The 13,548-nt window shown below is 35.6% G+C and overlaps 2 protein-coding genes across 2 annotated transcripts in view; one reads left to right on the forward strand and one right to left on the reverse strand.

The window, feature by feature from the left end:
• The window catches only part of spri (Src homology 2 domain-containing protein sprint), a 225,163-nt gene that overhangs the window by 35,144 nt on the left and 176,471 nt on the right, over positions 1-13,548 (forward strand). The window lies entirely within an intron of this gene.
• On the reverse strand, positions 301-8,877 carry Obp6 (odorant binding protein 6). Its single transcript, XM_076539785.1, has 11 exons — positions 8,722-8,877; positions 7,336-7,411; positions 7,162-7,250; positions 6,935-7,046; positions 6,639-6,676; positions 4,252-4,428; positions 2,820-2,901; positions 2,539-2,627; positions 2,358-2,469; positions 2,217-2,284; positions 301-371 (listed from the first exon to the last, which is right to left on the reverse strand). The coding sequence occupies exons 1-11, from the start codon at positions 8,782-8,784 to the stop codon at positions 354-356; spliced, it is 924 nt and encodes a 307-aa protein (XP_076395900.1). The 5' UTR covers positions 8,785-8,877; the 3' UTR covers positions 301-353.

Raw genomic sequence — 13,548 nt, forward strand, 5'->3', positions numbered from 1 at the left:
CGCAATTTTAAATTAAAAAATTTTCAAAAATATTAAAATATTAATTTTCAGAAATATTGAAAGTCATTCCATATCAGATCATCAAAAACAATGTTCCAATTTAAACGAACGATGTATGGTTGATATATTCTTCATCTCCGCAAGGTCTTCAATGAGCCACGATTATTTAACGATGATTGTTCCCGATTAGACTCTTCTGCATTGCGGTTTATTTCTGTTGTTCCTGCAAACCGCGTTGTGACGATTGTAACGACGACGAAGAGTGCGATAGTGCATCGACGACTGACGCTTTCTTTGATGACCTAGTCTAGAGATTCCGTAGTGATCTAGTGAATTCGTTGTTGACTCGTTGATCATGGGGCCATGTACATCTGCAACAGAGTTCTGATGATCAATTTCGCTCGTAATGAACGATTCAAATTGAACGTATTAGCAATAAGGAGCTAGGAAGCTAGAGATATAGATAGATAGGGATGGATGTCAGGATAGGATGGGTAGAGAGATGGAGATGTAGGTAGGGATATAGAGAGATGGGGATATAGAGGTGATGGGATGAGAAATATATCTATAGAAATATAGAGAGTTAGGGATATGGAGATTTGGGGATGTGTGGTGGTAGTAGAGTGGAGAGTTGGGAATGTGGGGATTTGGGGATGTGAGGATTTGGAGATGTGAGGATTTTGGGATGTGTGGAATTGGGGATGTGAGGATTTGGGGATGTGTGGAATTGGGGATGTGAGGATTTGGGGATGTGTGGAATTGGGGATGTGAGGATTTGGGGATGTGGGGATTGGGGGATGTGAGGATTTGGGGATGTGTGGAATTGGGGATGTGGGGATTTGGGGATGTGAGGATTTGGGGATGTGTGGAATTGGGGATGTGAGGATTTGGGGATGTGAGGATTTGGGGATGTGTGGAATTGGGGATGTGAGGATTTGGGAATGAGTGAAATTGGGGATGTATGGAATTGGGGATGTGAGAATTTGGGAATGAGTGAAATTGGGGATGTGTGGAATTGGGGATGTAAGGATTTGGGACGTGTGGAATTGGGGATATGAGGATTTGGGAATGTGTGGAATTGGGGATGTGAGGATTTGGAAATGAGTGAAATTGGGGATGTGTGGAATTGGGGATGTGAGGATTTGGGAATGAGTGAAATTGGGGATGTGTGGAATTGGGGATGTAAGGATTTGGGGACGTGTGGAATTGGGGATATGAGGATTTGGGGACATGTGGAATTGGAGATGTAAGGATTTGGGGACGTGTGGAATTGGGGATGTGAGGATTTGGGAATGAGTGAAATTGGGAATGTGTGGAATTGGGGATGTAAGGATTTGGGGACCTGTGGAATTGGGGATATGAGGATTTGGGGACGTGTGGAATTGGGGATATGAGGATTTGGGAATGTGTGGAATTGGGGATGTGAGGATTTGGGAATGAGTGAAATTGGGGATGTGTGGAATTAAGGATGTAAGGATTTGGGGACGTGTGGAATTGGAGATGTAAGGATTTGGGGACGTGTGGAATTGGGGATATGAGGATTTGGGAATGTGTGGAATTGGGGATGTGAGGATTTGGGAATGAGTGAAATTGGGGATGTGTGGAATTGAAAATGTAGAGATTTGGGGATGTGGAGATGTGGGGATGTAGAAATTTGAGGATGTGGAGATGAGATTTGGGGTAAAAATACATAGTTAGGACTAAGAGTAAGAGTTATAGAAATTTGGGGACATGTGGAGCTAGGAATACAAAAAGTTGGAAATGTAGAAATTTGAAGATATAGAGGTCTGGAAATATAGAGATTTGATGACACAAGGAGCTAAAGATACAGAATTCTAGACATATAGGAAACTAAAGACCCAGATCTAAATACATAGATCTGCGGATATATAGATCTACTGATATACTACGTGCGATTATGATTGTATTAGATCCATAGTCAATCTTGCACATCCTTTCCTATTTCTCAAATTAATCCAACTGACATTTCCTACTGTATTAAAACATCCACATATGTAGATCATGTGAAACATGTAAAATAACCCTATTGTATGATTATTATGAAAGCAAGATCAATTCTACTAGTATTGTATTGTGAACGATAATGTATTAGTAACATGATTCGATAAAATAGTGTAAAATGTATATATGAGGAGAAGGTGGCTATATGTGTGAAGATGGCTATACGAGAAGAGTGTACTATATCGAAAAATCACCTCCGAGTCCGTTTCCCAAATGCATTTTGCAATTTGCCACGCTAGCTCGCAGCCATCTGTGGATGTGGCTGCAATTAAAATGAAACGATCAATTAGTGTCATTAATCGGCGATTTTACAGATTTATTGACTAATTGCAAACCTTGTGGTTCGCACACTTCAATTATGTGGTCGACTCGTGGTACGTATTCCTCCAGCAACATCACTCGAGAACTTTTAGCGAAGAATTCCCAATTCATTACGTCGTTCTTCATCTAAAATCAATGAATAGTTTTAATTATAATAAATAATTTTAATTTCAGTTTATTAAATTTTTTACTCACGAATTTCGTCGCAGTCAAAATGCATCTGAGGTAACACATCAGACTTTCCTCCTTTGGAAATTCTCCCTTGTGTTGGCCGTCCAATAATTCTGATACACAAATGAAATTATTTGTAAAGATTTAACAGGTATTTTCAGAAATGTAATATCGCGTTTGTTCATGTAACACGTTCAAATAATTTCATTATAATATCCTAGTATAATTAATTCTAATCACAGCTAGTAACAAATGTCTAAATAATACTTTAAATAATTAGTCTATTATTTTAAATTTTATTTTACCTTTCGGTGCATCGGTCTTCTTGCTGCATGTTTTCCTCAGATTTTTAACCGACTTCTTTGCTTCCTCGATTGTCATTTTTTTCTGCGCACATAAAAATGATTCGTTGTTTAATTTTACTGAGTAATTATCATTACAACATTTTCTACGGACAGAATTCACAACGCTTGGAATACGCAGTGTATAGAATTCACAGCGTGTGAAATTAGAAACCATAGAATGAGAATGCGTAGAATTCACGACGCGTAGAATTAAGAGATATAGAATTGCAATATGTAGAATTTGCAACGCATAGCATTGTAACGCGATGAATTCACAGCGCGTGGGATTCGGAGTGTGTAGAATTCACAACGCGTTGAATTCACGGCGCTTAAAATTCCGTTTGAAATTAAAAACCCTAGGATTAAATCGAGTAGAATTATAATGCGTCGAATTCACAACGCGTAGAATTACAATGAGTAGAATTCACAACGCGTAGAATTGCAATATTTAGAGTTGACAGCGTGTAGAATTCACAACGCATGGAATTTTCAGCGTGCAAAATTAGAATGCGCAGAATTACATCGCGTAGAATTACATTGCGTAGAATTATAATGCGTAGAATTCACAACACGTAGAATTACAATGGGTGGAATTCACAACGCGTAGAATTACAATATATAGAATTCACAGCGTGCAGAATTCAGAGCGCATAGAATTCTCAGCACGTAGAATTAGAATCCATAGAATTACATCGCGTAAAATTATAATGCATAGAATTCACAACGCGTAGAATAATAATGCGTAGAATTCACAACGCGTAGAAATGCAACATGTGGAATTCACAGCGTGTAGAATTCAGAGCGCATAGAATTCTCAGCGCGTAAAATTAGAGTCCACAGAAGTACATAGCGTAAAATTATAATGCATAGAATTCACAACGCGTAGAATTAAAATGCATAAAATTCACAACGCATAGAATAATAATGCGTAGAATTCACAACGCGTAGAATTACAATGGATGAAATTTACAACGCGTAGAATTACAATGAATGGAATTTACAACGCGTAGAATTACAATGGATGGAATTTACAACGCATAGAAATGCAACATGTGGAATTCACAGCGTGTAGAATTCAGAGCGCATAGAATTCTCAGCGCGTAAAATTAGAATCCACAGAATTACATCGCATAAAATTATAATGCACAGAATTCACAACGCGTAGAATAATAATGCGTAGAATTCACAACGCGTACAATTACAATGGGTGGAATTCACAACGCGTAGAATTACAATATGTAGAATTCTCAGCGCGTAAAGTTAGAATCCATTACATCGCGTGGAATTAAAACATATGGCAATATATCTAACAATGCACCACAACTGCTCCTCAATTAATCACATTTACAAACTAACCAATAACTGCAATATAACAAATGAAGCAACAACTCACGCTTTCTGTGTCCTTGATGCTCAGCAGCACCATCATCAAGGCGACCAGTAATACAACACTGTACCCTTTCATTCTTTCTTCACCTTTCACCTCTCCGTTAAATTTCTTCTTCTCACACTCTCGTTTCTTCTTCGAAATACGAACGGAGCTTATCCGTGCCACTCGGAATCGCCCTTGCTAGGTCGCGATACGTGTGTGTACCTTGTTTTATAGCCTGCATATTGCCGATAAGTAGGAGAACGACCAATTTTTCTGTCTTTGGTGACGTGGCTGGTGATTAACGTGTATCCGTAACCTCCATTTTCGTGAACGTCTTAAAATTACACCGGAAGAGGAGGATCGGTGTCACGTAATAACTTACATCGCCTCTGTAATGATTACTCGATGCCCGTGGTTCGTATTTTGTATCTTCAGATTTCTGTATTTAGGTACTCTTATGGGAAAATATTTTTGTTTGATTCTGTAGGATGGTACCTTTTTTAGTAGTAATATTGGTGACTGTTATTAGTAATAGTGATATAGGTGAGACAAGAGTGTAGCGTAGTATAGTGATGTGATAACGTGAAGTATGATAATGTTGGTAGTGAATAGTACATGGTAGTGTTAGTAGTAGTTGGAGATATAGGTAGATGAAGTATTTGAAGTACTATAAGTAGTTATAGTAGATATGTAGGGATGAGATAATGTAGTTAGGGTAATAGTATGAATAGTGATCTATAGTGAAATAAAATATAAGCTAGTATGCTACTGTACAACTGTATTACTACTACAATGCAACTATATTACTATACTATTACAATACTACGACTATACTGCTACTATGCTACTATTGCTACTGCTACTATGCTGCTACACTAGTATTATACTGCTACTATACTATAGTACTATACTACCACCTTACTATTACTATACTACCATACTACTATGCTACTAAACTACTATATTACTATATTACTACACTAGTATATTGATATACTACTAAACTACTATATTGATATACTACTATACTACTATATTGATATACTACCATACTACTATGCTACTAAACTACTATATTACTATATTACTACACTAGTATATTGATATACTTCTAAACTACTATACTACTATATTACTATACTACTATATTGATATACTACCATACTACTATACTACTAAACTACTATATTACTATATTACTACACTAGTATATTGATATACTACTAAACTACTATACTACTATATTACTATACTACTTTACTACTATACTACCATGCTACTATACTACTATATTACTATGCTACCATACTGCTATGCTACTATACTACTATACTACTATACTACTATACTACTATATTGATATACTACCATACTACTATACTACTATACTACCATACTACTAAACTACTATATTACTATGTTCCAAGACTAGTATATTGATATACTACTATATGACTATACTACTATACTACCACGCTACTATACTACTATATTACTATGCTACCATACTGCTATGCTACTATACTACTGTACTACTATACTACTATACTACTATACCGCTATACTACTATATTACTATATTGATATACTACTAAACTACTATATTGATATACTACTATACTACTATATTGATATACTACTATACTACTATATTGATATACTACTATACTACTATATTGATATACTACTATACGACTATACTACTATACTACCATACTACTAAACTACTATATTACTATATTACTACACTAGTATATTGATATACTACTATACGACTATACTACTATACTACCACGCTACTATACTACTATATTACTATGCTACCATACTGCTATGCTACTATACTACTATATTACTATATTACTATACTACTATACTACTATACTACTATACTACTATACTACCAAACAACTATACTACTATACTTTGGTAAAATTATTTAACTACTGCCCTATGCAACTACACAACTATACCATACCACTGTCCAACTATACCATCGTATCATTATTCTACTATTCCATTATTATACAATACAATTGCACACCTTCAGTACTATACTACTATTTATATATTTATATTTTTATATAAGTGTCTGATTGACTACATCATAAAATAGTGCAAAAATTACACAATTGAAATAGTAAGTAGTGTAAGACCTAATTGAAATATTTGAATGATGTATTAAATGAATGAAAGTACATTCTTGAAATAATAGTTTTATCACCAGAGTTTGTAAAAAATAAGAAACAATATATTTCATTTCAATCAACGACTATAATCAATGACGTACAAGGATCGAATACAATTATCATCGACGAAGCATTTACAAATTGTGCTTGTTCCTAGGAAGGTTTCTTGCTTCAAGGAAAGAAAAATATGTCTGGAGCCTGTTCGTAAACGCATTGTACGTATTTGTATGCTATGTCACATTGATCGCCGGTGTACTCTGCGCAGAATCACCAAAAATTGTTTTAGAAAATGGAGAAATTTAATTAAAATTTAATGTATCAGGCAACTATCAGTAATGATAGAATTTATGATTTCCTTTTGCTTGCATTAATTAATCATGTTCAAAATTCAAACTTTGATATTTAATGAATTTTTAGGACAAATCTATCGAAGATATTTTGCATCTATTTTAGTCGGTTTTGTATCTACTTTAATTTATGTAGAATTTAATTAATAATGAAAATACCATACACACCATTTTTAGAACAGGCGTTTACACCGTCTTTCATTCGAACTGCCAAATCTTCTGGCATCGACATGTCGATTTGCTTCTTGATCATCGCGAAGTCGATACCTCCGTTTTTAAACTGAGAAAACACGCGTGGATTAATTACAAAGTTGTTTACGAGGAATTAATTACTAATTCAGTCATTAAGTACTCTTAATTACACGCTTTCAGTTATAATGAGATTACTGTCTTACACTTCTCATTATCTTCATGATGCAATGCGTGTAACACTTGAGATTCTGGTCGTCTGGGAATTCACCTCTTCTGATTCCTGCCACTAACTCTATATTTTTAGAAAAAAAAGCAAAATTGATTTTTGGAATTTGTAGTTGTGGTTATATGGTGCGTTTGTATGAGATTTTCTTTACCTTCTGTCGTGTCGATTTTCTGCAGACATGTGGTTCGCATTCCTTTCGCCATCTTCTCCATTTGCTCTTGGGTTATCTGTGATGATGGATTAAAAGTGCTTTTGGTGGTGATAGAGTAGTGAGAAGTATATTTATTGATGCTGAGTATGATTTTGAATTGCTAAATACTTAAATTCCTAGGTATGAAACTTTATATATTGCCAAATCCCTAAAGTCCTCAGTAGGAAACTTTCTATATTGCCAAATCCCAACACTCTCAAATCCCTACACTCCCAAATCCCAGCACTCTCAAATCCCTATACTTTCAAATCCCAACACTCTCAAATCCCTATACTCCCAAATCCCAGCACTCTCAAATCCCTATATTCCCAAATCCCAACACTCTCAAATCCCTATACTCCCAAATCCCAACACTCTCAAATCCCTACACTCCCAAATCCCAGCACTCTCAAATCCCTATACTCCCAAATCCCAACACTCTCAAATCCCTATACTTCCAAATTTCAACACTCCCAAATCCCAACACTCTCAAATCCCTACACTCCCAAATCCCAACACTCTCAAATCCCTACACTCCCAAATCCCAACACTCTCAAATCCCTACACTCCCAAATCCCAGCACTCTCAAATCCCAACACTCTCAAATCCCAACACTTTCAAATCCCTATACTCCCAAATCCCTACACTCCCAAATTCCAGCACTCTCAAATCCCTGAACTCTCAAATCCCTATACTCCCAAATCCCTACACTCCCAAATCCCTATACTCCCAAATCCCAACACTCTCAAATCCCTACGCTCCCAAATCCCAACACTCTCAAATCCCAACACTCCCAAATCTCTGAACTCTCAAATCCCTAAACTCCCAAATTCCTAAACTCTCAAATCCCTAAACTCTCAAATCCCTAAACTCTCAAGTCCCTACACTCCCAAATCCCAACACTCTCAAATCCCTATACTCCCAAATCCCAACACTCTCAAATCCCTACACTCCCAAATTCCTAAACTCTCAAATCCCTGTACTCTCAAATCCCTATACTCTCAAATCCCTATACTCCCAAATCCCAGCACTCTCAAATCCCTATACTCCCAAATCCCTGTACTCTCAAATCCCTAAACTCTCAAACCCCTACACTCTCAAACCCCTTCACTCTCAAATCCCAAAACCCCCAATCCCAAAATTCTCAAATTCCTATTCTCTCAAATCCCCAAATCTCAAATACCACAAACAGTACCCTTCATCCAAAAATGGCCATATAACGAGAGCCTCCCACAAATATTTCTACCACACTGTTCCTCCCCCTAAAAAACATAATCCCACCAGTACACTAAGCACCTTCCTATTCTCCCAAATTTTCTCCCTATTTTCCAAAAAAAAAAGACTTACACCGTTCACCGGGTTGAAAGCCACAGAGACCAACATCGCCACCAAAAGCAGCAGCTTCTTCATTTTCCCTCAGCACAGAATACCACAATTAAACAGAATCTCTTCACATTCGAGTTCAAGCAACTGAGGACTCCGTCCTCTGGAATGTTCCTTATAAATCCTTTGATTTTAATAAGCGTTACATCTTCGAACGTCGCACACGATCATTTTCGACCCCGATAATTTGGCATCGTCGTCGAAACACGGTGGTTTTGAACTCGATGACAGGCTCGCTAACTTTATGTAACACGTTAATTTCATATCGTGCGAGCGGCTTTCAGACAGATAATTCGATGATACTCACCTAACCGGATGCTTCCTTTGTGATTGCATTTCGGACGCTTTATTTGGATTTGATTTCTTGTTGAAAGGTAGCTTTGGGAAATTATTTTGCTGGTAATTAGATAATTACTTGGTGGGAAAAAGAAGATTAGATTTATTTTAGCATTGTTTTGAAGATTGTGCAATTTGTTAGTCGATTTGTGGCTTGTTCGCGTTTATGCAATATAGGTGGAGGTATTGTTTTTGGTTGAGTAATAGTATAATTATGACTTGATTTTATTATTAAAGGATATGAGAGATTATTGTGATAGTTCTAGCTTTGTATTTATCATTTTACTGCATTCTTCTTTTTCTGCAATATAGGTAGAGGTATTGTCTTTAGTTGAGTAATAGTATAATTATGACTTGATTTCATTGTGAGAGGATATCAAACATTATTGTGATAGTTCTAGCTTTGTATTAATTATTTTACTTCATTCACTTTTTCGGCAATATAGGAAGAGGTATTATCTTTAGTTGAATAATAACATAATTATGGTTTCATTTCATTGTGAGAGGATATCGGAGATTATTCTAACAATTCCAGCTTTGTATTAATCATTTTACTTCATTCTTCTTTTCCTGCAATATAGCAAAAGGCATTACCTAGCGTTACTAATAAAATAATCACTCACCAAGGAAAAAAGAATAGTAAGCTAATATTAATTACAAAGCAAAATCTCAAACTTTATTCACCTAATTCATCCTCAATTTTTATGCACCTCTTTTCTGCAATATAGCAAAAGTACCTACATATATGATACAGAATAAAATAATCACTCATCAAGTAAAGCCAGCAATAAACTAGATGTTAACCAACGATACAAAAAATTATTCACCCTCGACTTGCATTACATAAAAATCTGCAATATACGAGAACCTTATGTTTGCTAATAAGCTAATTACTCGCCAGGGAAAAAAGAAGAACAAACCCGATTTTATTACCAGGCTACGGTATAAAAGTTCATCCACTTTGTTACCCTTAACCTCGTAACGAGGAAGATATTATTATAATTCTAGTGGAAACAACGGCTTATCGACAAGATGTTCGTTACGCAACCTGATGAGAGAGGTCCGTTATTAAGGCTAATTAAAGTTGTTTAATTAGGGCGGTGTCGCAAAGTTCGCGTTATTCTCATGCTTCCTTCGCGTCGACTCGACTTCTCTTATTTCTATGACTCGTTGCATTCCGAGGTGCACGGGATGCATTTCGTTTCTTTTATTTGTGGAGTCGCTGGAATGAAATGAAAGAAACTGGCGAACGGGTGTGCGTGAAACGCGCTCATTAAATACCTGTCAAACTAGGTATATTAATTGCTGATTTATTTTTGAGATACGATATACGAAAACTAGCATGTAGAGTGGCAGGATGTATACTAGGATTATGCATATGTATGCATAATGTATATGTATATGTGTATGCACATGTGTGTGTGTATGTGTATGTGCATATGTATGCATATGTATATGTACATGTATATGCACATGTGTATGTATTGCGTATGTATGCATATGTATATGCACATGTGTATGTATATGTGTATGTGCATATGTATGCATATGTATATGTACATGTATATGCACATGTGTATGTATATGTGTATATGCATATGTATGCATATGTATATGTACATGTATGTGCATATGTGTATATGCATATGTATGCATATGTATATGTACATGTATATGCACATGTGTATGTGCATATGTATATGTTTATGTATATGTATATGCATGTGTGTAGTATGTGTGTATGTATATGTATATATATATGTGTATACTAGAGACGTATGTGTCTAGCAATATATGTATCTAGACACATACGAAGATACGTAGACATCCACATATAGGTACCACATGACAACGCTACCTAAGAATCTAAAAATCAACTTAAGCATCTCAACATCGAAGACCACATGTCCCAAAATAATACTCACACGTCACTTTCATAACATAAATTTTACGTAATAATATTTTTCCAACGTATCTCATCGACTAAAAATATTTCCAAGCGCAATAACAAAATTTCACCAGAGGATGACATCGGATTGAATCGAAGGAATTCGATCGCGTAATACCAGCCTTCCTTCACCCACATCTGGACACCGTTGTGCTCGTTTTCAACCGACGATATCAGAACGCGAACTTTCTCCGTAATTGGTCATATATCGGAATGTTTACAGATGTTATCTCAAATCTAGCGAACTTTGGTCAACTTCTTTTCAGCACAGATTATTCGATCACATGCATTCTTCGTTGCCTTCCCTAAACTTGTCAGAATTAATACAAGTTAAAAATTATTAACTATAATTTTGTAGAATTTTGCATTTTATTCTGTAATTTATATAAATATTGAATGTTATAGAATTGTCGAATTATAAAATTATAAAATTATGGAATTTTAAAGTTATAATTGTAAAATTATATAATTTACAAAATTACACAAAATTGTATGAAAGTTAATCATAAAAAATAGAAATATAGAAATATACAGAATAATTTAAAATAAATAATAAAATAATTAATTAAGAAACCAGATGTCCATAAACCTCCCCTACAACCGTTTCATTAAAAACCAAAAACGCGACAATTTACAAAGCACCCAGCACTCATTCGAAAGGGTGTCGTTCCGTCAAGAAAGTCCCTAGCGTCCATAACGCAAGCCACTGATAAATTATTCCATTATAGTTTGCATTTCCCAGGACCGTACGATTGCTGAACTAGAGTGGGGTTTCCAACCACCCCATAGCGGTTTAGCTACGGTCCAACTCTATGGAAAGCAAGTTCGTGCAGCTTGCTTGTTCGCTTGTATTTCGCAGCCCTCTCGGACCCTTCCGCGCCAGAAGACTGGCGTTAATGTCGAACCCTTGTATCTCGAGAGACACCCTTAAAACAGGACCATCTGGCCAGGAACCATCCCCGCCAACGTGCCGTGGCCATTAGTCCGACGGCCACTCTTCGCCGGCTCGATAATTACATTTTTTTTCTTTCTTCCCTTTTCCTCGATCTCGTCTCCACGATTAATTTCCACCTGATCGTACGGTGCTCGAAACAACCCCTACGAGGTCCACTTCAGTCTTCGTTTTGACCTTTTGTCTCCTTTTTTAGCGACACGTGCGCTGTCTTTCGGTTTCGTATACCTTTGATATTTTCTTGTTTGTTCGCGATATTTTTATTTATGCAGGACATTTTTGTTTTGGTATTTTTTAGTTTTATTTATGGAGAGGTGAGGTTATGGTTCTTTGCGTTGGAGACATTTTTAATGCACTCTCTCCGTCGTCCATGATGGAGTTTCATATTTTCAAGGTTTGATATTTCACCTGTGATATTTTATTTGGGATATTTTTATTTTTTATTTACTGTCTCATGCAGGGTATTTTTATTTATTTTTGTTTTGGTATTTTTCATTAACTATTTTTGAAGAAGTTGGGTTTGAGGTTATGGTGCTTTGCGTTGGAGACATTTTTAATGCACTCTCTCCGTCGTCCATGATGGAGTTTCATATTTTCAAGGTTTGATATTTCACCTATGATATTTTATTTGGGATATTTTTATTTTTTATTTACTGTCTTATGCAGGGTATATTTATTTATTTTTGTTTTGCTATTTCTCATTAATTATTTTTGAAGAGGTTAGGTTTGAGGTTATGGTGCTTTGCGTTGAATATATTTTTACTGTTCTCTCTCCGTCGTCCATGATGGAGTTTGATATTTTTTCCTGTGACATTTTCATTTTTTATTTACTACCTTATACAGGGTATTCTTATTTATTTTTATTTTGCTATTTTTCATTTTTATTTTTGGAGAGGTTAGGTTTGAGGTTATGGTGCGTTTCGTTGCAGATATTTTTACTGTTCTCTCTTCATCGTCCATGATGGAGTTTGATATTTCACCTACGATATTTTCTCGTTTATATCGGATATTTTTATTTTTTATTTACAATTTTATTCTGTCTTGTATATATACAATTTTATCTTGTTTATTTTCGATCCATTTTGGTGTTCATTTTTATTTTTGAAGAGGTTAGGTTTGAGGTTATGGTACTTTGCGTTGAATATATTTTTACTGTTCTCTCTTCATCAACCATGATGGAGTTTGATATTTCACCTACGATATTTTATCGTTCATTCCGGATATTTTTATTTTTTATTTACAATTTTATTCTGTCTTGTATATATACAATTTTATCTTGTTTATTTTCGTTCCATTTTAGTATTCATTTTTATTTTTGAAAAGGTTTGAAGTTGTGCTTCGAGATGCTTTTACTTCTCTCACCTCATAATTTCGCGAATTAAATCGAAAGTCGAAAGTTAAATAATGCAACAACTCCGGCAGAAAAATGTGGGATCGAGTTTTCCACCGGTCGCGACAGGAAACCAGTCGAGAAAGAAAAAATTGATTTCGAGTCTAATCAGTGTCTGTTTCCACGTCTCGCACATACGCACGCGTAGGCCTAATCGTATCCGTT

The sequence above is a fragment of the Megachile rotundata genome, chromosome 14 (assembly GCF_050947335.1).
Source record: "Megachile rotundata isolate GNS110a chromosome 14, iyMegRotu1, whole genome shotgun sequence".
NCBI lineage: Eukaryota > Metazoa > Arthropoda > Insecta > Hymenoptera > Megachilidae > Megachile > Megachile rotundata.